This window comes from Stegodyphus dumicola, chromosome 2, assembly GCF_044657685.1.
Source record: "Stegodyphus dumicola isolate Sdum_Otavi_A_Nest chromosome 2, ASM4465768v1".
In the NCBI taxonomy this organism is placed as follows: domain Eukaryota; kingdom Metazoa; phylum Arthropoda; class Arachnida; order Araneae; family Eresidae; genus Stegodyphus; species Stegodyphus dumicola.
In genome coordinates this window covers 271,237,239-271,261,505 of record NC_140769.1, presented here as the reverse complement: position 1 = coordinate 271,261,505, position 24,267 = coordinate 271,237,239, and the positions used below count along the sequence as shown (strand labels likewise).

Sequence of the window (24,267 nt, the reverse complement as noted above, 5' to 3'; positions counted from 1 at the left end):
CATAAAATTTACTCTTTTTACAGGTATTTTGATCACTGCTGAGTGACTTTTGACTTGCAGTTCATCCAAAAAATACCCTATCTGTGGAGCTCTCTTCTGTTTTGGTGCTGACAGGGTTTGCGAGCATGACGTTCAATTCAGTGGTGGTGGACTTTGTGGTTGTAGTCCTCTTAATTTTCATCACAATCCTCTTTAATGATGGTCTTTCACAATCACTCAACGTACATTTTTATCTGTCCTGTGATTTAGCAGATGTGATCTTCCTGTAGAAGCCAAAAATTTAAGTTACTGCGCCTCTTAAAACACGAAACACTTCAGCTACTTTGGTTACCGAAGACCAACCATACGAGCCCAAACAATTTGCCCATGTTCGAATTCATGTAGCTTTGACTTGCACAGAACACTGTCTCAATAACGAATGGCACTTGCAACATACTCAGGCGGTGTTAGTGAGTAATCACATCAGTGCCACTAACAGCTTTGCAAGAATAAACATTTCAGTTCAAACATGCATTTTACAAGGTGTTCCTATACTTATGCCCAACCCCTGTATTTACATTATACATATGAAAACCACCAGATATAGAAACTGCAACTATTTCACAACTTTAGTAACTATTCAGACACGACTCCCCCCTTTCTATGTAGAATGAATTATTACAATTAAATATTAAAATACATTTTGAAAAATTTTAAAATGAAAGTTAGATATTTTTTAATTGTTTAATCCAACAATTATACAAAAATAGTTTGTCATATAAAATTTTATTAGCAGTATAAAGGATTACAGCGTGCTTGAGAATAGGAGAGAACAAATATGGAACACATATGAATATTGTATTGCACATACATAATAACTTTTACATTCATGAATAAATATGACACTGTAGTAACTTTTTCAAGTTTTAAGTAGCAATACACATTTCACGATTATTACAGTCAAAACACTACTGCCTACCAAAGTAATTATTCTGAAACTAATATGACTTTAGATGGCAGTTAGAATGAAATCAAAGTGGATAACTAAAGCAGTTTATTTGATCCTTATCTTTTTTAATGCAATCGAATCAGCTACACAGTATAAATTAAGTTATTACATCACAATCAAGAATATTAATTATACATTCAACTTAACATTTTAATAATTTGGCAAATGAAATGAAGTTTAGTATTACATTTACATTACGAATATAAGAGTTAACATACATTATGAAAAAATACATGCAATATCACATTTAAAAGAAACACTTCACAGTAAAAATATAGTCAAGCCTCTTACATTTTGATAAAAATTCATTTACAATAAGCAATATAAAATCTATTGTAGCAGCAATGTTAAAAGCAGCTTAGCAACAAAAATAGAGATAACTCTTCATAAAAATATTAGATCTAAGCATTTCACTCTTCTTTTTTTTTACAATGTGTTCCCTGCCAAGGGCTAAAAAATTATCTGCGTAAAAATATAAGCACCAACAGCAGGCAGGGAAAATTATCCCAAGATTAAAAAATTTCCTACTCTGTTGCCAGTTATGCATTTTGCAAATATAGAAACAACATCCTTACAGTTGCAATAAAATGTCCACAAATTTCAGATTGAGGGGGGAATGGCAATTTCATTCAACTCTCACATGTATAAATTTAAATACATTTTAAATTTATTTTAAAGTTTACTAAGCTGAAAGGTGTGTATTTATCAATGAAAATATTAAGAATTGAAATGTAATGCAAAAGAATTAAGAAACATCGAAGTCCATCTGTAATCAGCAGAAGTCTTATAACTAAATAAAAAAACTTGGGTTCAAAAATTATACCATCATTTGCTGCTACATAATGCATAACTAAAAGCTTTACATAACTGTAATTAAATTTCTCCTAAAATATAAATCATTATACATATCATAGCTGCCAATCCTGAAATCTGAAAAATCAGGTTTTAAAACTGGGTGTTTCAAAGAAACTCCAAATGTATTTAAATTTATAATACATGATTCAGGTTACTGTGCTATTAATAACATGAATATGATTGTAAAAAACATTTATATTTCAAATTTTATCTTCTTTGACTTATTTTAAACAATTTCCTTACACTTTTATCCTGAGAAAAATCCCGAGTACAGAAAGAAAGCTTTTATTTATTAAAGTACTTTAAAAGATAAAAATAAAATGAATAATTTGTATATTTATTTGTTTATAAACTTTATAATGTACCATATACAGAACCTGACTAAAGCAGGGACATACGGGGCAGTTGCCCCGGCACCCCCACATCGAATAGGAAGTTTATTATAAAAATTTATATATCTCGAAAAAGTTCTCTTGTTCATTACTGAAGTAGTGAAGCAGAAGGGGGGCCCCAAAACAGATTTTGTCCCGGGCCCCAGTTAGGCTAAATCGGGCCCTAATCATATAGTGAAGTGAAACAAAATCAAGTACATATATTAACTGATTAAACATTGCTTGATGCTTCATACAAGTGTCTACAGCAGATTATGACGATTTATATAAAATGAAATTACAGTAAAAAAAATTTAATATAAAAAAATTTCACAAAATGTGATAAAAACAAAATTTAATGGGAAATTTTATTCTGAAATTCACTAGCAGTGGAGGAATAGAATTTGTAGAATTTCATTTAATAAATTTTATTTATTGTGGGGAAACAGTTTCTTTAAAGTAGTTTTCCCTAGTAAAAGCTAAAAAATTAAAAACCGGGATATTTGGTAATCTACTTGCAGATGTGTTGAAAAATTAGAATTGGCAGCTATGATTACATATATATATTTCCAAATCTTCTTAAACATCAAAATAGTCTTATTTTTTTTTCACTCAAAATTAACTGCACAACTGATTTTGTAGAAAATTAACACTGAAGTACAAATTAAAATTTTAATGGCTTTTTTAACAGTCTTAAAAGTGGGACACACAAAATGCTAAATTATTAAAAAATATGAGAAAACATAGAGCTCCTAATTTTTTTACATATAATTTATGGCAAATGCAGAAATTATATATGAATTTATGCGAAGGATGAATATTCAGGATACACTGGATCTGGTTCCGTAGTTTAAAACTAAAATTCTTCATGTACTCACGTACAAATGAATAAGCACCATCTACAATGCTCAGGTAAAACATGACAGTTGTTACACAGTTCATCAAAAAATTATCACATTTTCTTAGAGCTCAGTTTTTCTCAAAAATTCATTTACCAAAAGCTCTGTATCACAAATCTCAGCAACAATTTCACTTTTACCCTATCTCCTAGTAAAAACATTAAGTAGTACGAAACCACATTTACAAGAAAGCATATATCCGACATTGATGTATAAATTGAAATCTGCACTCCATAATCTCCACTAAAAAATTCCAATATGTGAATATTTAAATGACATTTTGAAGTACATCATGCATAATAAGGTTTTATTTTTAATTTAGCTATGATTAGAAATACACAAATCATTATTTCAGATAATAAACCCTTCATTTAGAATCTTATCTACTACTTTCATGAAGTTCTTGGAAATATGTGGCTCCTTTTGCTAATCGCCAAGTGCAAAACAAATTGAAGTCATGCAAATAAATAATTCTGACTTCATCATGCTTCATAATACCTTGAATAACATGCATCTGAATCTGGAGACAAATAACTTTCATTCATTATGGGGGGAAATCAATAATACACTTAAGAAAGTATATATATTATTTAAAAATAAAATACTTTAGTAACAAAAATTCATAACACACAGGAACAAATTAAAATTGTAATTTCAGGTCTGTTCAAATAAAAACTGGAATAACTGTAAACTTAACATTTTAAAATGATACAGAGCAGTACTGTTTAAATTATTAACACAGTAGCTTACAGTACTTCCAGGATTTTATGTTAATATTCATTCATATCTAATTAATGTTCATACAGCAAAAAATTTAAAATTTTACTCTTTTAATCGCACATTACAGTTTAATGAAAAAAGTTTTAAAATTAATAATAAAAAAAGGGATTATGTATCATTTTTACATTACATGCATGAAATTCAGTCAGTACTTCCAAGCTTTCTTGAGCAAAGTCCTAAGACAAGGCTAATGCAGTCCAGAGACGTAAAATATGGCAACATTTTGAAAGCAACTAAAATCTATCTCACTTATAAAAGAATAAAACAATCACTGCTTTCATAGATACAAAACAATGTAACAAAGTTAATTCAAATGATAAATGGGAGGTTTTTTTTTTGTACATATAATTTACAAATACGCTGAACACAGCAAGTCAAAGTTTGAACATAACATTTATGATAACAGTACAAAATCTACTATCATTTAGGACAGAATTCCAACACATAACAGAAACAAGGAACAAATATCTGTACAGAAACTGATCTCTCTGGAAATCCTACAGAAAACAAGATTAATATTTATATTTCCTTAAATAATCAATAAATACATTAACTTTATTAAATCTGACTTGAGTAATTTTATCAAATTCAGAAACAAAATGAAACCTACTTTGCACAATTTCTGTATACGTAAATTCCTTGAAATTTGTCAATATATTAATTTTTGTAATTATAAATGACACTGCAATTTTGCTAAAATTAAATATTCAGGTTATATAGGGGTAGTAAATTCAAAAAGAAGCTTATCACCTTAACTTTAAAAAATTAATAGCGGGGAAAAAAAAATAAACCCTATATTTTGAACAACAGCTGTGGAATATTAACATTCTTTATTTCATTGAAGTGAAGAAAAGAAACAAATATACTATATTATCTAGATGTTTCTACAATTCACCCTTATTCCTTTAAATATAGGAAATTTAGTAATTATATGAAACTCCTTACACTGGAAAACTATGCAAGTGGAATCACTGAATTTTTCAAAAATCATAGCAAGCATAATTAAGGATCAGAAAATATAATCCTTATAAAACAAAGCTTATTATAATAGTCCCAGATGTGACTGATTTAAACAAGCACTTTTTTTTACATGCTACTTTAACCAGTTGCAAACTAACTTTTACCAAGTTATAGATATTTTTAAAGAAAATTACAGCAATATTAACTCTTTCCTCAGTAAAATGCAGTTTTTGTAAACTTATGAGAAATCATTCATTATTTAAAATAGAATAAATACAGCAAACATGAAATCTGCCAATACAAAACAAGTTTGATTTCCCAGTGAAAAACAAAATAGTTGAATTACAAATATATGCAAATAGCTAATTAGCAGATATTTCACAATGCAAGCCACAGAACAGAGTAAATATGAAAATACAATCATAATATGTAACAATTTATATACAATAACTCTTGTCAGAATACATTATGGGGGGAAATTCGTTTTAGGTTAATTAAACATTACATTCATATTCTCAATTAAGAATTTGAACGCACCAAAAGACAGTCACCATTTAAAGAGATTCTATTAGGAACCAAAAAATTCATTTGGTTTGGTTTAAGTGCTATTTTCCTGAACCTGAATCTCAGAATGTAAGATATACAATTTTACGTGTACCAGAGAAAATTTATGTGGTTCATAAAAATAACAGCACTGGCTTCCTTAAATGACAAAAATGGGTTAATGTTTGGTAAATAAGAGATTCTCTGTGTCATATCAGATCATGCAGAGCAAGCTGAAAATATCCCAGCTAAAACACTTAACAGCAGTGCAATTTTAAAACCAGTCTTAAGAAAGTTGCATAGTTTTTATTACTTATTACAAATGATGCACATTATATAATTTTTATGCAATTCAAATATAAATAGTACTTAAAATTTAGTATTACAGTTCAATTACACAAACTGTGAAAAAACTATGCTATATAAAAGTTAAATATTTAGAATGAATTACATTAAAAATTACTTCATATAACAATTCAGTACTTATTATCAAGTTAACTAAACAGCACTGCTTTCTAATTATATTTGATTATAACAATATAAAAAAAGCTTACTAACTGAAAGCAAAGGTTGCAAACAACTTTATTATTACAGTAGAGCTATAAAGTGAAGAATTAACTTTAAAACTGATTTCAGTGTGAGAAATTTACATGCACAGCCAATGAAATATGTTATGTAACTTTGACACAATTATCATACCAAAAGCTGACTGCTTAATGCTCAAATAAAGGTATCTGAATCATTTCACATATCAAATCCAAAATCATTATTTTTAAAGAATCACTCTACACCCCATCTCCAAAATAACAGCTTTATTACTAGCTTATTTCAGACTTTTGTAGTTCAGTTTTGAAATTTGCATGACACCTCATACTAAATGTTATAAGAAAATAAATAATTTTAAATTAAATGAACTAGTTGTGTATGACGAAAAATGAAAACCTACTGCATGCATAAAAAATCAACAAAAATTAAAGCACAGTATATGTGCGAGACATTCACATTTAAAAATGACACTTTATAAAACAATGATTGATAAAAATATTGCTTTATCTAGACAAGTCAAACAACAGGCAATCTGATTTCTAACATGTAATTTACTGACTTGCAAATGGCAATCTGTTAAGTCATTTTTGTAATATATAAATTATCACTCCATAGATACACTGGTGTATAAACAGTCCTGATCATGTTTAAATTATACCCTGTTCATAATGACAGAAATTGCATACTATGTTATTAATGGAAGATAATTTTAAATAAAAATTACAAAAATGAAAAACATAAAATTCAAGAAATTCCATATTAACCCTCTAAACAATATGACTGCTTTTATTTGGTATCTTTATGTTAAGTACAGATTAATTTTTGTTATTTAAAATATTTCATTTTCTTATAGTCTTTAACGATATAACTATTATCCTGATGAATGGGAAATTATTAAAGTAAACAACAAAATAAGTAATTATATAAATTGAGTGGATAAATGCTGTCTTAATATAGCTCTTCAAAGTTAAGTCCAACAGGCTAACACAGTCAAGAAATTGCAATTACATACCTACCAACTTGAATAAATGTATATAGGTAAAATTTCAAATAAAGAATGGTTCAAGTTCAATTATGTTTCCAATATGTAACAGGTTTTAAAAGGCATACACATGTCATTTATGATAAAAATCAAATGTGCAAAATTTTGTAAAAATATCCCATAATTACATAATAATCATCATTAATAATTTATTTTCTGTTCTAATGCTGTATTTTCGTTAAGCAAATATAAAAACATTTTGAAAATCTGCGAAAAATTATGGACAACTTTTAAAACATAGAATTGGAAGTTTCTTAAAAAATAGTGAAATATATACCTGCATCAAAAGTTCATTTTCTTTAGCTAGTGTAATTTAAGGATTACTAGCATCTAGCTAAAACGATAAAAGAACTCAAGACACAGTTCTGGGCAATAATTATACATTATAAAATAAACTCAGTTAAATGGATATCCAATCTCCCCTGAAGTTATTTTTGAACTTTTATGAAAGGAAACGATGAAAAAACTAATTTTTTTGTCAAATTTTTGCTCAAAGCAGTATTAAATAATTACATAGGCTTAAATCTGTATAGTATCTACTGCTCCTGACTACAGTATTATTCACTGGGTTCAGGTTCCAGGGTCCCGAGAAGGCATAAAGTTTGTGCGGCATGGGGATATTTGAAGTAGACGGATGACTTGAGTGGTTTGGTGGAAAAAAGAAGAAAACCACGAGATCCTCGGACCTACTACCCCCTAGGTTATCTTGATCAAAATTAGGCGGAGCTGGTCAAAGTCACACGGTCAAATATACAGTGCTTGAGGCCCATGCCACAGACAGATGATATAATTTATGGGCTTGTTCTGGTTAGGTTAGATAACTGAAATAAGCCATGAGTGTAAAAACTTGTGTAATGGAGTCAAAAAAAAAAAAAAAAAAAAAAAAAAAAAAAAAAAAAAGAGTGAAAATCTCGAAGTTTTTGGGATGTGTAAAGCTGGCAGGTGTGCAATTACTAACCAAAAGTTTATTATTTTTAGGCATAATTTTTAGATCAAAACATACTTTTCAAATAAGATTCACATGATAAAAATATCTTCAACTGAACTTTTAATAATCTCAATTTTTGTTAAATTTATGGTCAGCATATACGTGAATACAAAATTGTATTAAAAACCATAAGCCTAAAATATTAACTGCTCACAATAAAAAAAAAGCACATGATAAAAAGGAAAAAAAAATAAAGATGACATATAATACAAGAGATAACATAAAACTATGAAAACTTTCTTCCAAACATTTATACTACCATGTACAGTCCAAATACACTGATACCAATATATAATTACACAGTTAATCTCAAAAACACAAATACTATGCTTTGTCCATTCCTTCAATAAAATTATGAGCGAGTTTAGTTTATTAAAATATTTTTTATTCATTATGCAAAATCATTCTCAAATCAAATTCTTGGCAGAAAATATTAATCTAATATATCAATTTGATATTCATATATTAAAGATAATTTGCTATATCATCATATACAGCACATATGAATGACAACTGAAATCAAACTTGTAATTTTATAGCCACAGAAATTTAAAAGCATTAATTTGTATTAAGTAGGAGAAATCCTGTATTTATTAGTCACTGAAGAAATTTTCTTAAATGCAATTTTTAAGGTGGATGATTTATATGCAGTAAAACTAACTTTGTCACTGATACTTTCATAGTACAGAATGAAAATATGGTATAAAAGGAGAAATCACATTGAACACAGTTCAACAGTCAACAAAATATGAGCACTGTATGACGTTCATCTTCCTTGAAATGACTTTTCTTTAGTTCTAAAAGTGTAGTGATTTATGTAAAAGCAAAAATATATCAGGAGCTGATATTCTGCACATAAAATGCAGATAAATGATCTGAAGTCATGTCATGATACAGATGATATGGGGTTATGTGGTGAGCCCATCTGAGTGAGAACTTTATCTAACCACTGCAGAGGACCATGGAGATGAATTTCAATCCAGCAAGGTGTAGATGTCACATCTTGCCGATGGTACTCTGCTCCCCATCCTTTCACAAAGCTAGTACGAATTGTGCACATTTTGGTAAGTTCATAAACGGCTTCAAAGCCATGATTAACAGCTTCAGTCAAAAGATGAGCAAATTCCTAAAATATGGAGAAAATTAAATTAAGGGGAGAAATAAATTTATAAAACTGTTCAAATTCCAATTATTTAAACCATTTTTCAAATCTATAAAAAATTTTAAAAAAAACCATATCTAAATATTTCTGAAGCATAATGAAAAAATGAATTTCATAATATTTTAAGATGAATATTTCAAAAACACTAATTTGGCACTCTGAAATATGAACAAGGATCTGCTGAAACTGAAAATGAACAATTCTCAAAATCATACTTTGAATTTCATAATTTTTTTGTAAACTAAATCTTTATTAATTTAATTTTTTAAACTTATCAATATTGGATATATACATGTGATAGAAGAATATTTTTTGATTATTTAAAATGGCCACTGCCTGATACTCAGTACTTTTACCTTTTTCTTAATTTAGATTTCTTTAAATTTCTATTGCTGGAATAAACAAACAAACAGGGGGAAAAAAAAATTGCTGATTTCTAAACAAATGTTTCCTTCTGGTAATATGGTCTGACGAGTCTTTTTTTCACATTGTTTCCCACTTCTGGCCGAGTTTACGTCTGAAGAACGCCATCTCAAGCCTATAATACAGACTGCTTGCTGCCAAGAGTGAAACATGGCGGGGGTTCTGTTATGGTTTGGGCAGCCATATCGTGGTTCTTTGCTAACCCCATGATAACTGTCAGGGCACATGACTGCCAAGACTTATGTGAACATTTTGGCCGATCAAATTCATCCCATGGTACAAACTTTGTTCCCCGATGGTGATGGTGTCTTTCAAGACGACAAAGACCCTGTTCCCACAGCTCACATTGTCCAGGACTGGTTTTCTGAGCACGAAGATGAGTTGTTCCATCTCCCCTGGCCACCACAGTCACCAGACCTGAATATTATCGAACCTTTGTGGTCTACATTGGAACGGAAAGTGCGTTCTCGTTATCCACCGCCAACATCGTTACCTGAAATTACCACCGTTTTGCAGGAAGAATGGTATAATATTCCCTTGGCAAACATACAGGAACTGTATTTATCCATTCCGAGAAGACTACAAGCTGTTTTGGATGCCAACAGGTTTTCTACACCATATTAAGCAAAGAAACATGTTTTTTTAAAGGTGTTTCCATATTTTTGTCCAACCCCTGTACATGCGATGTTTAACTATGAATGAGATACAGTACTGCCAATAGCCCTTTGACAGATTCTGCTCCATATGCATCTAGAACATGACTGATAGGTATTCCAAGAATATTACGAGACAATAATTTCAGTTATTTATATTCACTTCATATACCAATAGTTAAAATTCAGGTTTAAAATTTAAAGCTATACATAAGCTAGATTTAAAAAAAAACACGACTAATACAAAATCAATCCTTTCACAATCAGTAAATAGGACTATTTATGAAACCTAGAAACATTATACGTAATTTTACAAAATCTCTACACATTTCATTTGATATTTTCAAAAGTTGCAAGACTTGACAAATCTAGCATATTCTTATTATTTTTATATATAAAAAATATGAAATAATATATAAAAATAATGAAGGTTTACGTGACAATAAGCATAGCAATGGAAAAATATGAACATCACTATATTTATACAATAAAAACACTGTAATGCCATATGGAACTTTAAACTGTCAAAAGAAAAGCTACACTACAGCGAATTTCCTATGGTTACAGAAGCAGAGAGAAATGGGTGAGAAGGAAAGCGATAAAATACTCTAAAAGCAAATAGCTGTGCAAAACCCCAAAAGTTATAATTTATTTTGATGACATTTTAAGTACAATCAGCAAGTGTTTGTGCAACATAATTAGGAAAACTTTAAAACATCAAGCAGCTTTCACAATCTAAGAATTAATATTATACATTAATCAATCATCTGTACACAGACATGCATGTAAATAACTTTCATAATAATTATCAAAATCTCACTAACTGTATTCACAATTATTTTATATATTTCTCCGGGATAATTTTAACACACATGGATTTCTTTAATCAGTTAACATGGTTATATATGATACTTGGAAGCATTTTACTGAATTTAGAGACTATATCTTACCTCTGACATTTTCATTTACTGTTAGACAACACAGATTTGGCATCAGATATTCCCAGTATTTTTATTTCTACTCACAAAATTCATTTATAGCAATAAAATTTTAAAAACAGTTTTGATTTTAAGTTTACTAGAAAGTGACTTTTTGGTGGGAAGGAAGTATAATGAATCAATTTTTAAAGTAATGTTTATTTCCTTTTAATTCATTCTTATTACAAAAGTTATGAAATTTCACTAATTTTTATTCAAATGACATATTCCTAGATTTTCTAGATACTCAGATTTAACTTCACATAGTTCAGAATGTGACTAATTCAGTTGGCTCATAGATGACTTAATTAGTATAATGAATTTTACATTATAGTTTGTATTAAATAGTAAGTGGGTATTCAGAGTGAGTAAGCAAAATTTCTGCAAAAGCATAAAATAAAAATATCTTTATATTATTATCCTGCTGCAAATTTTACAAATTCTTGGCTAAGAGCTAATTGCTATTTTCATTCAGTACAGAATATATATAACATATCTTTAATTTAGTATTTTAACTTACATTTTAAACCTGTACGTTTTCTAGTTAAATATTTAACATAAAAAATCTTTCAATCAAATATAAATAACTCACTTGATTGTTGAATATTTTTAAACTACATCCAGGTGGTATTTTACAAACAGTGGTGGGATGAAAGCCATGAGAATGATTACAGTTTCGACTTTGTACAAAAATGGCACTATCACTAAGGCATTCTGCATAGACTTCTCCTCCAACATAATAAAGATGGATACCTGTTAATATCAGTCAATATTTAACAGTATATAAAACAAGCAAAAATTCTATTTTACATCAAAATAGTCACATTTTATTACACTTTCAAAATGAAGTCCCAAGAAACCCAGGATTACTAATTAATATAATGCTACAGCTGCAATCATGATGAATCTTTTATACTATTTCCCTCCACTGATGATATAAAAATGAATTGACCATGAAATCACAGGGGGGATTTGAAAAATGGTAATTAGTCTTATGTGAAGAGTCACTAGTTGTCTTTCAGAGGTTCTCAACCTTTTGACTAACGCATACCATCTTAAAAAAAAAAAAAAAAAAAAAAAAAAAAAAAAAAAAAAAAACCTTTAGCGTGATTACTACAGCCACCACACTCTTGAACAAAGCTCAGATCGCATAAATTTAAGAATGCAAGAGAAAAAACTCAAATCAGGATGTTGGGGTTTTAATTTTTGAAATTAATAGTTAAAAATATTTTGCTTCTTTCCATACCATCGGTTGAGAACCCCTGGTCTAATTGCATGCTCCCAAAGAAAACCAGATCCTATAAGGCATAATTTCATATTTTTAGTTTTGGACTAACAGTTCTGTTTTTCACTGCAGAAATTTTATTTAAAATCAAATGAACTAATCTAATGAATGAATTTACTATACATTATTAGAGCACAAAGTCTCATAGTTATTACTTAACTGACAATTTTAAGAATTTTTCTTCTACTATCAGTCAACATATTTTAGATTTAAGAATGAATAAAAAATTCAGTTCATGTACACATACTAAAACTACGAATGAACATGAAATCTAACCTTTTTTTTCTTTTCCAATGGCAGATTGTGAACAATTACAAATGTAACCCAGTCCATTAATCTACACACGGTCGGATGTGGTGGTCTCTTTATTATGGAGGCACCTAATAGGAGGGCCACCATTGCCTTTCCTATGAAGGCACAGACAGTTACAACCATGCCTTCTCCGGGATTCGAACCCAGGCCCTTCGGCATCGCAGTCAGCTTCCCTGAAAAACCATACCGACTGGGTGGCAGGAACTCTAACCTTGAGCATGACACTCAATCTGTGAACACAAGTTGGCATAAAATCCGATAACCTACTTACAGAGGCAGATAATAAAAACTTCATACCTGAACATCATCGCAAGAATTTCATATTTCAGCACGATTTGGCACAATATCTTACAATCTAATACAGAAGCAGATGTTAGCATTATAAAAAATTTATCCCTAGGCAAGCCAAAAATTAGTTACACTTTGTCATAACTTTTCTTACATAGCACACGTCTTCTGTCCTCAGATATTTTATTGGTATACTGTTGCGATAATGCTGTGAAAGCTTGATCTTAATTCCTCTATTTTTCTTCCTTTGGTTGCAGATATATCATGGCTGCTCCATTAGAAGTTTGCACCAAAGAGGAAAAACGAGCAGTGATCCTCTTCGTCTGGTCAGAGGATGCAAAGGGTCTGACATGAATAAGCGAATCACTATCGATGAGGTATCTGCTTTGAGCATCAGTCATGGCTCTGCCCATCAAATCATCCATGATGAGCTCGGTTTTCATAAAGTCTTTGCACGGTGGGTACCAAGAAAGCTTACTGCAAGCTCACTCACGTTAGGGTCTGTCAACACTTTGTGAAAACACAGTTTTATGTGAAGGTGCACTTCTCCCATATTGCAATGATAGTCTGACCCTTTGACACCGTCCGACCACAGGAATCGGATCACTGCTCGTTGTTCCTCTATGGTGCAAATTTCTAATGCAGCAGCCATGATATATCTTCAACAGAAGGAAGAAAAATGGAGGAATTAAGATAAAACTTTCACAGCATTACCACAAGAGTATAACAATAAAATATGCAAGGTCAAAGACAAAGTGCGCTACGTAAGAAAAGTTATGAGGAAAGTGTAGACAATTTTTGCCTTGCCTTCGTATCTGAACCCTGCACGAATTTCATATCTGGAAACGGTTTGGCACAAAATATTAGTCTAATGGAAAAGCAGATGTAAGCATTACACGAATTTTTACACCAAGATACATGCACATATTTCAAAGATTCTTCATAATAATAAAGGCAAGCAAAATTTTTTCACGAAGGAAGGGATAATTTGTTTTTAAGCAGAAAGCAAAAATTATCAAAAGAGCAACGAGCAAGCTACATGTCTAATATTCTAACAGCTAAATGTATTATTGTAGGAGTTAAAGCTATAAGAGTTAGTATAATTTTTGTAAATTTGCAGGACTAATTTTGAAGGTTTTAACACAGAACCTTCTTAAAGCTGTAGAAAAGCAAATTTCACCTAAAGAAGTTCTATATTTAAACCTCTGAAACTAGTTCTGCCAAATTTACGAATATTATGCTGTTTTAACTCCTCCAATAATCATTATTGAATATGTTACTTTATATGGAAAAGTTGAATGAATATTTCAGCTGGTTTAAATTTGCTAGTTATTTCAACTTGAAACTCGCAATGAAAGCTGCAGCAATCGTCTTCACACAGCGTTCATTTTTAATCTATTTTAATCATTTTTAATTTTAAATACAATAAAGAACACCACTTCAAAAACTCACATAAAATCCAAACTTACCTTTGCCTATATGTCGCCGAGTGTTTTCAATAGTGGAATTTCTATTAACATTAGACAAAAGTCCCAAGCAAAATCGACTTTGGTTATTAGATGGGTCTGTGAAACCATCCACTACTATACTATGATTCTGAGCATGGAACACTTCACCGACACGTGAATTCAACTCGTAATATGCGATGGAACACCAATATTGAGGCTCCTGATAAGTGACTGGGGCAACATCAGGGTCTGAAAATAACAAAATTACATACAAAGAAAAATTAACAATTTCCAAAAAAGTAAGTTTAACTGGGTTTAAATTTCAAATAAAACGTATTTCATGTTTTCAACAAATAAACCTTTCTTCTATTTAAAAAAAAAAAAAAAAATTCCTCTGGCCATGTATGTTTTTTGATTTTAAAGAAGACGGACTTCTTCCATTTCAAGAAATTAGAAGATAAAACAATTCTTAAAATGTATATCCTTTCTTTGATAATAATGTTTTACATCTAAAAATATTTTTTTTCTTCCAACCCTTCTTGTACGAAGCAAAGAAAGTACTATAATCACGAATAATTCTGGGTATCATATTTCAATGAAAATATCCATTTTAACCACTATCCAATGCAATTTAACGATATTTTGGTATTACATCTGTATGTAAGGACAGAATAAAGGACTCTTTTCTCCCAAAACGAATTATAAAACTGATTTAAAATGGATTCAGAAGAGACTTTTTCGTGGTGTCTGTACTACGTATGTGTCTTGCGTAACTGAAAAACAAGTAGTCCCAGAACATTGAAATTTTGTACACACGACTGCTTTAACATGTAGTTGTGCACCTCTCTTTTTGGTTGCAAATGGCCACACCTGAATTATAATGATCTTCTCTTTTAGTTAAGATTTTTATGCTTTCAATTAATCTGCATGCAATAGTTGTAGAATTATCAACAATTTAAAAGTTAAGTGCAGCTAAGCCTTTTTTTTTTTTTTTAACCCATAGCAGCCATATTTTTTTACATTTGAAACTTAGCTGAATAATGAATTCACCTTCTGCCCTTTGTGTCTTTCTCCCAAGTTGGACCAAAATTGAACTTTCATTTTTGTGCACCAAAAAATCTGCCTTGTTGTCTGCTGGCTCAATTACTTGTTTTTGCGTAGAAACTAATTTTAATTGCAATTTTTTTGTTTTCACTGTATTTGGTGGTCCCCCCCCCATATTTTTCAATTTTTAATGAAGATATTTTAAGGTTTTATGTATTTTTGCCTTGCCGCGAACAGAGAACAGAATTAATTGAATGAGAAATATACCTCTAACGAAATTTGAAGAAACAAATTTAAATGAAATTCAGCAAAAAGGGCTGAATTCTGCATAATTTAACATAAGGAGACAATGTGATGTACACATCAGATTTTTTCTATAAACACAGCACTTGATTTCCACTCTCACTAATTTTAAAGGAGCTCAGAAGTTGCATGAAGTGTTTGTTCCTCTTTGATCATACAAAACTATTTCAGATAAGGCCATTTCTAACTACTTTTACTATATATGTATCAAACTGTAAAAAACAGCACCTTTAGTTAGAAGCTATTTGGGTCTCTCATAAAGAAAACCAATCTATCATAAATGAACTTCATTCTCCACCCTTTTATATGGGGGAGGTAATACAGTCAAATACCTGAAATCCGCATTGCCTCTCAAAATATAAACATTCAGTTTATAGATTCAGGCAACCACGACATTGCGTACGAAATATCGAAGAAAAAATACTTACAGAATAATAACGAGTCATAACGGAAATACCAAATTATTCATATCATGATAAAAGTTTTTTCCCCCTCTAATCTTCATCGAGGTAAAAAAGCAAACGATTCACTCAACTCTTCTTTCAAGTTCACGATTCACATTGTTGTATTTTCTGAGCTTTGTTATTTCACAAGAATATTTAGTGCTGCCTTTTTTTCATTCGGATATTTTATGGATAAATTAAGAATATTTTAAATTTTAGCCCTTTTTAATACAGTTACAGATTAGAAATGCACTCATGATTTTACTGCTTGCAGCGTTAAAAAACGTAAACACGTTGCTTTGACGATAATGCAAAAAGTGCAAATTCTGCAAAAGATGGAGACAGGTGCTACTCCTGGGTTTATAGCAGAATCGTATGGAATTGCGATTCGATTGGATATGATATACGGAAAAATAACGAAAAGCTGTTGAAATTTTACAGCAACAGTGATTCTAACACTGAAATCCGAAACCGGAAATCTTTGCATGAGGGGAAATTGGCAAACCTCGATGCTGTGTATATATATAATACAATGAATAATATAATCAATTTATATATGTAATAATAATTTAATTAAATGTATCTAATACGCCTTATTAATTTTGCATTTTTAGTCTGAATATTATGATTTATCTTTTCTGTCCTGAAATCCACAAAATCCTAAAATCTGCACAACCTCTGGTCCCAAGCTTTGTGGATTTCTGGAATTCTATTCTACTTCATCAGGCTCTTCTAAAATAGTTCCAAATGTTTTAAGAAAAATATTAAACGGAAGAGAATACAATCATGCAATCAATGTCAAAGAATTACTTCATGCTAAAGCTAAGCAGATAAAAACAATATCTTCACATACTTTCATAATTTTTAAGTTTCTTACTTAGCCAAAAAGCTATCGTAAATCTTCTAAAAAACATTCCTTTTCTTTTTTCCCTCTGGTTCACTGATTCCCGAAGTTATAGTTGTGACAAAAATTATTTAAATTCTGAAGATTCAACCCTTACAAATAAATTTCCTTTTAACCCTTTCCAGCACGCTATGTTTAAAGTTGGAATTTCGATATAAAAAAAGTAAGCAGTTTAATTAGGCCTGGAGGAGTACACAGGTAAAATTTTGTAAAGAATGCACTTATCATTTTAATTCTGCCGCTTCAGGCACACTGATTGAATAGAGCTTCGAAAAGAGTGCTGAAACGAGCGTTGCTGGAAAGTGCGTGAAAGAGTAAGAGATTTTGCATACAATTAAAAAGCACTAGATTCTGAATACCATAGCAGATTTAGCATTACCCAGGGTGTGCCACGGGGAGATCTGCTACTTTACATCCCCCCCCTAAAAAGCTCATTATGGGTTATATGATGATTACATGCTTATGAATGGGGGAAAAAAAAAAGGTAACTTGGCTATATGATATTTACATTTCATATTTACACTTTAGTCTATTTTCTTCATTGTGGTACTTTTCGAAGAAAGTGATTATATTGATATTGGGTTGATATAGTGATTGATATTGGGTTGTGCTTTTTTAAAGGTGGTTACCTTTAAAAAAGCACAACCCAATATTGCACGTTTTACACATGTGCTGGGATCCGTATCAGATTCACTATCTGAAAGCAATTCGTGTAGCACTTTCAGTGCTTTAGAAATGCTCAGCCCTCTCCGATCCATTTGGAAAATAATTAAAAATCTGAAAAAATAAACTAATATTATATCTACAATTTTAAATTATAATTTAAATCTACAATTTTAAATTATAACTATAAAATAAAAATGTCTACAAAACTATTACACGTAGTGCTAAGAAAATTTCTTTGAACCAAACCGAAAGAAAACTGCTGTAGTGAAAAACCAAACAGCTCATTGATAAAATTATCTCCAGAAAATCACCATAACAATTTCTTAGTTGACAACCAAACCTCCCCTCCTTACCCCCCCAAAAAAAAACAGGAAATGAAGCACAGATGGGGACCCACTTTCCTATGTTGATGAGCTGCAAAGAAACAAAGATAGAGCTGTCTCTCAGTGGCCTAGACTAGCAGTGAGCCCAGTCTGGGAACACCTCGGTTCGCCGTTCGATTTTAGGCAAAATTTCAAGATAAAAACTTAAAACTAATATAGAGGAAGGAGATAAGCATACAGCCAAAAAAAAATAACATAGAAATTTCCTTTCAAACAATTCCTTTTATACCCTAAAAAAATTCTGGAAAATTTCTGAAAAATGAGGGTCTTAAAAAAACAAACTAAACATTGCTAAAAAATATACGGACTGGTTTGTGTTGAGCTGCCATCCACTATAAATAAAAGAAGGCTCAGAGTAACCTATAGTAACCTTCAAATCCTTTTTCATTCAATTTTTTTGTGCATACAGAAGGAAATTTTTAGGTGTGCCGTAGCAAAGGATTAACCGTTTGACTGCCGTAAAAGCAAAGGATTAACCGTAAAAGTGCTGCATTCATTTGTCTCGAAAACCGCGATGCAGTTCAGTATGTCTTTGTTGCTTTATAATACAAAAAGAATTATTAAAATTGATTGATATTTGTCTAAATGAGAGTGTTTTATTTGACAACATCAAGTCAAAATATGTCCTGCAGTTTTCGTGCATTCTTGCAAGAATTGCTTAGCAGTCAAACGGTTAAAGTAACAGAATCCATCTTTCTTTATCTTAAGCCTCTAACAAGAAATTTAAAACAAATCAGTTTTATATGACATTCTCTTGCCCAATATGTCTTCGTGTGTCAAATGCTTATTGTAAAGGTGTTTTCACATAAAGGACTTTCTTCCTTTAGTGAAATCGGTGCAAGTTTTAGAACAGCAGAGATATTCTACTGGTGATATTTATAATGAATGTGCATTTTTAAGTAAGACCCCAGAGCTACATTCTTTTCATATTTATAACAGACATTATAAAACAAGTAAGAAATATATTAAGAGTAGAAGCTAAAATTGTCTTTAAATTTACTTGGAAAGAGTCAATGAAAAATAATTTTTCTAAATCACTAAAGATCTGAAAAATCTGAAATCCAAATTTGTTTCTTGTCCCTTCTAAATTGCAAGAAAAGTGCCACCTGTCAGTCAAAATTGGAACTACTACTTTTTATTAGTTCCCCCTCCATGGTCCATATATTATATATACCAAGTTTCAATGAAATAGTTCTACCAGAACAGGTCTAAGTAGGAAAACTTTAACTACTATACACATCCAAAAATTTTTTAACTGACAATTATATATAATTACATCTACATACATCTTGAAATGTATCAAGACTTTAAAAATGTTTATTAGAATGAACAGATTTTAGGCATAAAACAGATGTTGCATTTTAAGGATTTCCAGAAAAAAAAAATTATGGCATTTCTAGAAACTTTGGAAATTTGGGGAGATAAATCTCTGGACAGTTGACATGCTTTTACAACTTATTAATATACAGTTGACCTATAACAAACACTTTTATTTAAAAAACAGAACTTTGTCTACTTAAATTTGCTATTTTATTAGTAAAAATTACTTTTCAAAAAATGATGAGTAATACTACATTTTAAGAACAATTTTAGATACTTTCTTATTACCTGCACCCCACTGAAAAGTAGTATAAAAGTATTCATGAGATAAAGCAGTAAAAGCAACCTATAGCATCACTAAAAATATTTATGTTGCAACCCAGGTATGTATGCAGAAGGTCTGTTTAGGCCAATGCCTAATATTAAAGTTGTATGATATTGGATTTGTGCAATAGTGATTTCCTTTAAATGAAAATAGATTGTTGTGCACAAGGGAAGAGTAACAACACAGGGGGAAAAAAAAAAAAAAAAAAAAACCAAGTACACAGCACGCCTGTTTTAGACAAAGAGCGAAGCTGAAATTGTACAATGCTGAGTTTGAGCAATTCTGACTAAGTGAAAACAGATCGTTGTATTCATTAACAGAACAAAAGCTCAAAAAAGAAGGATTTCTTAAAAAAGTTTCATTACCGATGTTTCTTGGTTTTTAAATTTTAGTGCCTGCTCCAATATGGAAGTCTTAGTATGCTACTGTTTTAAAAATAGCTTTCATACGTTGGCAAAAATTAATCACCAACTAGTTTGTGAATGCTGTCCAAAGTCATCAATGCAACTTTTCTTGGGGATGCAGATAATCAGAAAGTGATTTTGAAATGAAAACTGCATATAACACCTATCACTTTTACAATGAGGATAAGGGAAATTGGATCTTTAGATAAAATATCTGATATAAGATCTCTTAAGATAAAATATCTGCTAATAATTTAGACTAAGAAATGAACACTTTTTTTCTTCTTACACTTTCATTCAAAAATGTACACCTAGCACAAAAAAATCAGACAGTCCCCTGTTCTACTGGACTGATTTTCAAAATTTAACCTGCGTTTTCCACATCTCGAAAGCGTGACTTAGAATATGTATTAGATTTACATATAGCATTGTTCTAACATAGGTTATTTTGACACAAAATCGGACTTTTTCTGAAATAACATACAATTCCCCTCCCTACTATTTCGATTCTACAACTGAAACAATGCCAAAGTGCCAAGTTTTGTAATAATGGCACGAGTAGCTGTTTAAAAAATTAGCTCTCAAAATTTTAGCTCCTCCATGCTAGTTGAATTTGGTATATATTTATTAATATCTCTGTTTTATAATACTTATTCAATTCTTACTTTCACATGTCGAAATTTTGGTTCATTCTAAATAAAATTTACCTATTTTTTTATGATTTATTTTAATAATATGTAGTTTTAAGTAATTTTTATAAATGTTTTAAAAAATATTTTGAATAACCTTTAAAAATTTGAATTATAATCTATAAAATATATACCATCCTTTTAAAGTAAATGTATCTCTAAGCATACCTGCAAAAAATTAAGAGTTTTATTCAAAATTTTCTAAAATATATGAGAATTTACATACTAGCATGTTCTGAAATTTGGCATATTTGTTATAAGCGACAATACCACCAAATGTGGCTTATGCAGTTTGCTAAAACTGTTTGAAAGTATGAATGATGGCTTTTTTCGCTTGTGTACAATGAAAAAAGAAAAGTAAAATAGGTTGCTAAAAATTAAGAAGTTCACCAAATGAATTATTTTCGCCGCAGACTGGACAAATGCTCAAAAATAGAATTTTAAATTTCTCACCAAAAATTACAAAATTTAATATCTAGACATAATTTGAGTCGGAGAACTGAAATATGGAAAAAAATTGGTATGTTATTTCAGAAAAAGTCCGTTTTTGTGTCAAAATACCTATGTTAGAACAATGCTATACATAAATCTAATATATATCCTAAGTTGAACTTTCGAGAGATGGAAAACGCAAGTTAAATTCTGTTAATCGACCCTGTAGAACTGTCTCCCCCCTTTTTTTGGTGCAAAGTGTACAAGTTGGAGACTCAATAATTTATGAAGAATTTTACACAAATGAATGTTGTTTTTACTTAACACTTGCCCAATGCATAATTTCATTTCAAAGCAGATATCTGCAATTTTTTAACTTACTTTTTAAGAATTAAACAAACTTCAAACAATATCTGCCACAAAGTGAAACACATTCATCATCTTATGACATACATCATAACAAAACATTTGTATACCTGAAGGCAGAGCAGCAGTATCCATTGTCTGATGATTGCTTTCAGATCCATGCTGACTATCATCTTGAGGACTATAGGCAGGTGGAGGAGTTTCTGAATATAGGAAAAAATATCTTAAAAAGAAAGCTGCATTCTACAGAAATAGATGAAATTTATGCTTACAAAATTTGCAGCGAAATTCAATATGCTAAATATGGAAAAAATTTAAATGCTGCATTTGAAAAGTTAACTTTTCAAACACAACACACATCTCTTTGTTTCAGAAAAACAAATATTTCAAATAATTTTTCTAACTGGTTTACCAATTAAAAAAAGATGCACAATTCTTCCATTCTTTTGTGGGGAAAAAATTAGAAATTGTTTTCAACTAATCAGCATCATCATAATTGAAAACCAGTTTCCCCTTTACGTGGTAACCCCAAAATGATCTCTGGTGATTTTTTCTGATCTTGTCCCAAAGCAGAAGAAATGCACTAAGCGTGATACGGCCTTTACCAATCAGCCTTAAACTTCCTAAAAACATATACAGTACAAAGTCTTTAATCCGGACGTCCAAAATTCAGAATGATCTGTAATCCGGACCTCAAAGCTACAAAATTTCTGCACATGGGCAAACGCATAATGTATTTATGCATGCGCATAATACCTTTGCGCATGCACATATGCGTTTACGCATGCACATTTAATGTATAACGGACGGTATAAGCTAGGCTAAAATTATCTATTTCAGTTAATGTTGCAGATTGTGTTGTTCCTTAATCTTCTAATTGGATCCGGCTTATTATTTTTTGCAGACTGTTAGAGCAATTTTATAAAAAGTAAGCTTGAACTTTCAATTATGTCAAATAGAGCTTCCGATTCTGGAGGTGCTAAAGGATCTACAAAGCGAAAGGATGTTTCAATGTACTGCTTCTGATAGTGAAGAAAGTGACACTGTCTAATAGTTTTTTCAAATGATTTTCAATTTTTCTGAAAATGGAACATCTCTATTTCATACTTAAATATAAACCACACACAAGTTTAATATTTTAATAGGGTGTCTGAAATTCATTAATACTGAAATCTAGAACTACAATTACATCAGAAAAGCTATACCACCGCAAAAACTTTAAAAAGTACATTTTACTGTATAAATATAAATTTGGCAAAGGAGAAAATATTCTACAAAATTTTCAGCATAAAATGTAAATTTTCTTTTTTGAATAATTATAACTTTATTTAATACTTTCAAATTAGTCAATATATTCTGTGCTTTTGATTTATTTGTTTGTTTAAAGTAAGAAAACATAGCAGTTTTCTTTCAGATTTTGTTGTGTTCAGGAATCAATATTAATAAACATCTAAAAAAAAAAAAAGGATACCACTGTCTCTAACCAGTACTTTATTTTCTAACATACATTTATCATAACCCCATGGCAATTAATATGTGTAAGTTACATTACACACCTATTTTCTCTTTTCCTCAATTATCCTAGATAAGCAACCACCATCTTATTCTTCTATCTGATAAAAGATTCATTGATGGAATTTCAGATTCTATATGGTTATTAATAGATTTCAATAAGAAGTCTTCAGAAGTAAAAGAACAAATTTCCCAAAATCTGTTGCTTCTTCTAGCTCAGTTTCAAAGAATAAAAGTAAAATATTTTAACAGTAAAAAGATCTCAGTTTTGAGAAGCACACATTCTTTTCCTCCCCATCACTTTTTCTTCTTCTCTCTCTCTCTTTTTTTCTTATTTCTTCTACAGTATTCTTAAATTCTAGATACAGTACAAAATCCATGATCCGCAATCATCAGGGTTTCAGCAATTCTGAATTTAAAGACCATCAATTTATATCTAGTCAATTTATATACTATATGTAGAAATTTAAAAAATGAAATGGTTGTTTATAAAATACTGAGACTTAATATTTGTTTATCATATTTAACATTTCTTTAAATACACGTTATTTAAACTGTTTTGTTTTAATACTTTCTCTTTAATTTGTTTCCTTTCGAGTTAAAAAGGTACAATGTTCAAGTCCTGCAATTGCTATGCGCAGAATTCATACCAAACTGGCAATCGAAATCTTAATTCTCAACAATTTCTTTGTCACTACTAGTAGCAATATTTTCTAGATTTAAAACCATACTACAGATTCTACCATCTGTTAGTTGATTGATGATTGGAATACTGCCATCACAATGACAAACACCTTCATTCATTACCACTTCACCAAATCTCTTCATAAATTCTCCTAACTGAAAAATTTCAATTTTTTGCTAGCCTTATATTCATGACTCTCATCACCACCGTAAAATAATATAGCTGGACAAATTTTGTCAAGCTTTTTTAAAAATATCTCCAGACACATTCT

General features: G+C 30.3%; 1 protein-coding gene across 1 annotated transcript in view; it reads right to left on the bottom strand.

Moving 5' to 3' along the window:
* Window positions 1-746: 746 nt before the first annotated feature.
* Window positions 747-24,267, bottom strand: part of Mad (mothers against decapentaplegic homolog 1) — a 41,301-nt gene continuing 17,780 nt past the window's right edge. Inside the window, exons 5-8 of the mRNA XM_035375263.2 lie at window positions 21,910-22,002; window positions 14,542-14,769; window positions 11,780-11,940; window positions 747-9,098 (exon numbers count right to left, since the gene is read on the bottom strand). Of these exons, the coding sequence (XP_035231154.1) occupies window positions 8,859-9,098; window positions 11,780-11,940; window positions 14,542-14,769; window positions 21,910-22,002 (722 nt within the window). The 3' untranslated portion in view covers window positions 747-8,858. The remainder of the gene's footprint in view (window positions 9,099-11,779; window positions 11,941-14,541; window positions 14,770-21,909; window positions 22,003-24,267) is intronic.